Source organism: Colobus angolensis, unplaced genomic scaffold (assembly GCF_000951035.1).
Source record: "Colobus angolensis palliatus isolate OR3802 unplaced genomic scaffold, Cang.pa_1.0 Scaffold8, whole genome shotgun sequence".
Taxonomy (NCBI): domain Eukaryota; kingdom Metazoa; phylum Chordata; class Mammalia; order Primates; family Cercopithecidae; genus Colobus; species Colobus angolensis.
In genome coordinates, this window is record NW_012121820.1 from 4,361,221 (window position 1) to 4,363,100 (window position 1,880).

At 41.2% G+C, this 1,880-nt stretch overlaps 1 protein-coding gene across 1 annotated transcript in view; it reads right to left on the bottom strand.

Moving 5' to 3' along the window:
- Positions 1-1,880, bottom strand: part of CSE1L (CSE1 chromosome segregation 1-like (yeast)) — a 48,229-nt gene that overhangs the window by 35,392 nt on the left and 10,957 nt on the right. Inside the window, 1 exon segment of the mRNA XM_011928833.1 lies at positions 810-905. Within this exon segment, the coding sequence (XP_011784223.1) occupies positions 810-894 (85 nt within the window). The 5' untranslated portion in view covers positions 895-905.

Genomic DNA, 1,880 nt, shown 5'->3' on the forward strand with positions numbered 1-1,880 from the left:
GATCTCCTGACCTCGTGATCCGCCCACCTCGGCCTCCTAAAGTGCTGGGATTACAGGTGTGAACCACCACGCCCGGCCCCAAAATCTTTTGAAGTTACTTGCTAATATTTAAAACTGAGGGCACTTCATATAAATATCCTTATTTTTCAAGCAAAATTGGAAATCTGATCTTGCAAAACTTGTCTGAATCCCCAAAATTAGCTAGTTCCAAAAAACACTTGCCACTTAACCAGGGCATGTATTCTCCAGATATTACCAGTCTCTATTTGGCCTAGCTCCCTCATTTAACTTAATGTCTGAGTCCCGTGAACACCTGAGTTCAAAATTTTATTTCTAAGTTTTTAATGGAATCTGGTCAGATTCAAGAAAGAAAAAAAAAGCTCCAGGTCTTAAAATATGTTAGTTAAATCAAACCCAACAGAAAACTAAGAGACAGTAACTGATTATTTGGTTTCATTCACTTAATCACTTTTTAAGCAATTACTCTCTTTTCTATGCCCTAATTATTTTATCTCTAAAGCAGGCAGGTTTTAAGTGGGTATTTTGGAAAAGGTCAAAGACAAAGCATTCTAAACATGTCAGTACTTTTTATCCCTAAACTAGTACTTTTTAATCCCAGAAGATGCCAAATAAAAGCTATTTTACTCAAAAAAAGAAACACACCATGGTATAGCAGCTGTAACATATATAAACTATGGCTGAGAACCAATCTTTTTTTTAAATATATTTATAAGGAGGCAGATAATACATAGGTTTCTCTCACCTCTCCTGAAGGAATCAATCAACCAAAAAATGTTTATTTTCTTTACCTGGACGTCGGATGGCAGGATCAGGATCAAGGGTTTTCTTTAAATATTCTGTTAGTGTTTGCAAATTTGCATCACTGAGTTCCATTGCTATAGGATCTAAAATATAAAATGAGATTTGGGTAACTGGTCACTTAAGGAAAAAGTGATTTACATTTAAAAAAATCCATTTATATTATGGGTCCCTCTGAAAGTCATCCATCTGTTGTTTCTTGTATGGGCAATAAAGAGTTTATGTATTGAGACAAGAGTCCAGCAAATGAGATGTGTTTTTTCCCCCCAAACAAGAGTGAGACAATTTTGTGATAAGGGAGATGAAAAAAAATCCCAAAATTTCAAAAAGATAGTCATAAGAAAAAAAAGCTTAAGGACCGCTCGAAGTCATCAGGAAGTTTATACGATTTAATGCTATGGGAAAGGGCTTACAAAGGTTAAGAAAAAATAATCACTGGAGGAACTTAGGAGCCTGGGCACAGTGGCTCAGGTCTGTAAATTCCAGCACTTTGGGAGGCTGAGGCAGGTGGATTGCTTGAGCTCAGCAGTTAGAGACCAGCCTGGGCAACAGGGCAAGACCCGTCTCTACCAAAATTACAAAAAAACTGAAGCCGGCGGGCATGATGGTTCATGCCTGTAATCCCAGCACTCTGGGAGGCTGAGGCAGGCGGATCACCTGAGGTCAAGAATTTGCGACCAGCCTGGCCAACATGGTAAAATCCCGTCTCTATTAAAAGTACAAAAATTAGCCAGAGATGGTGGCAGGAGCCTGCAATCTCAGCTACTCGGGGGGCTGAGGCAGGAGAATCGCTTGAACCTGAGAGGCAAGGTTTCAGTGAGCTGAGATCGCACCATTGCACTGCAGCCTGGGCGGTAAGAGCAAAACTCCGTCTCAAAACAAACAAACAAACCCACCCAAAAAATTAGCCAGGTGTGGTAGTGGGCACCTTCGGTCCCAGCTACTCAGAAGGCTGAGGTGGGAAGATGTCTTGAGCCTGGGGGCAGAGGTTGCAGTGAGCTGAGATGGTGCCACTGCACTCTGCACTCCAGCTTGGGTGATGGAGCAAGACCCTGTCTCAA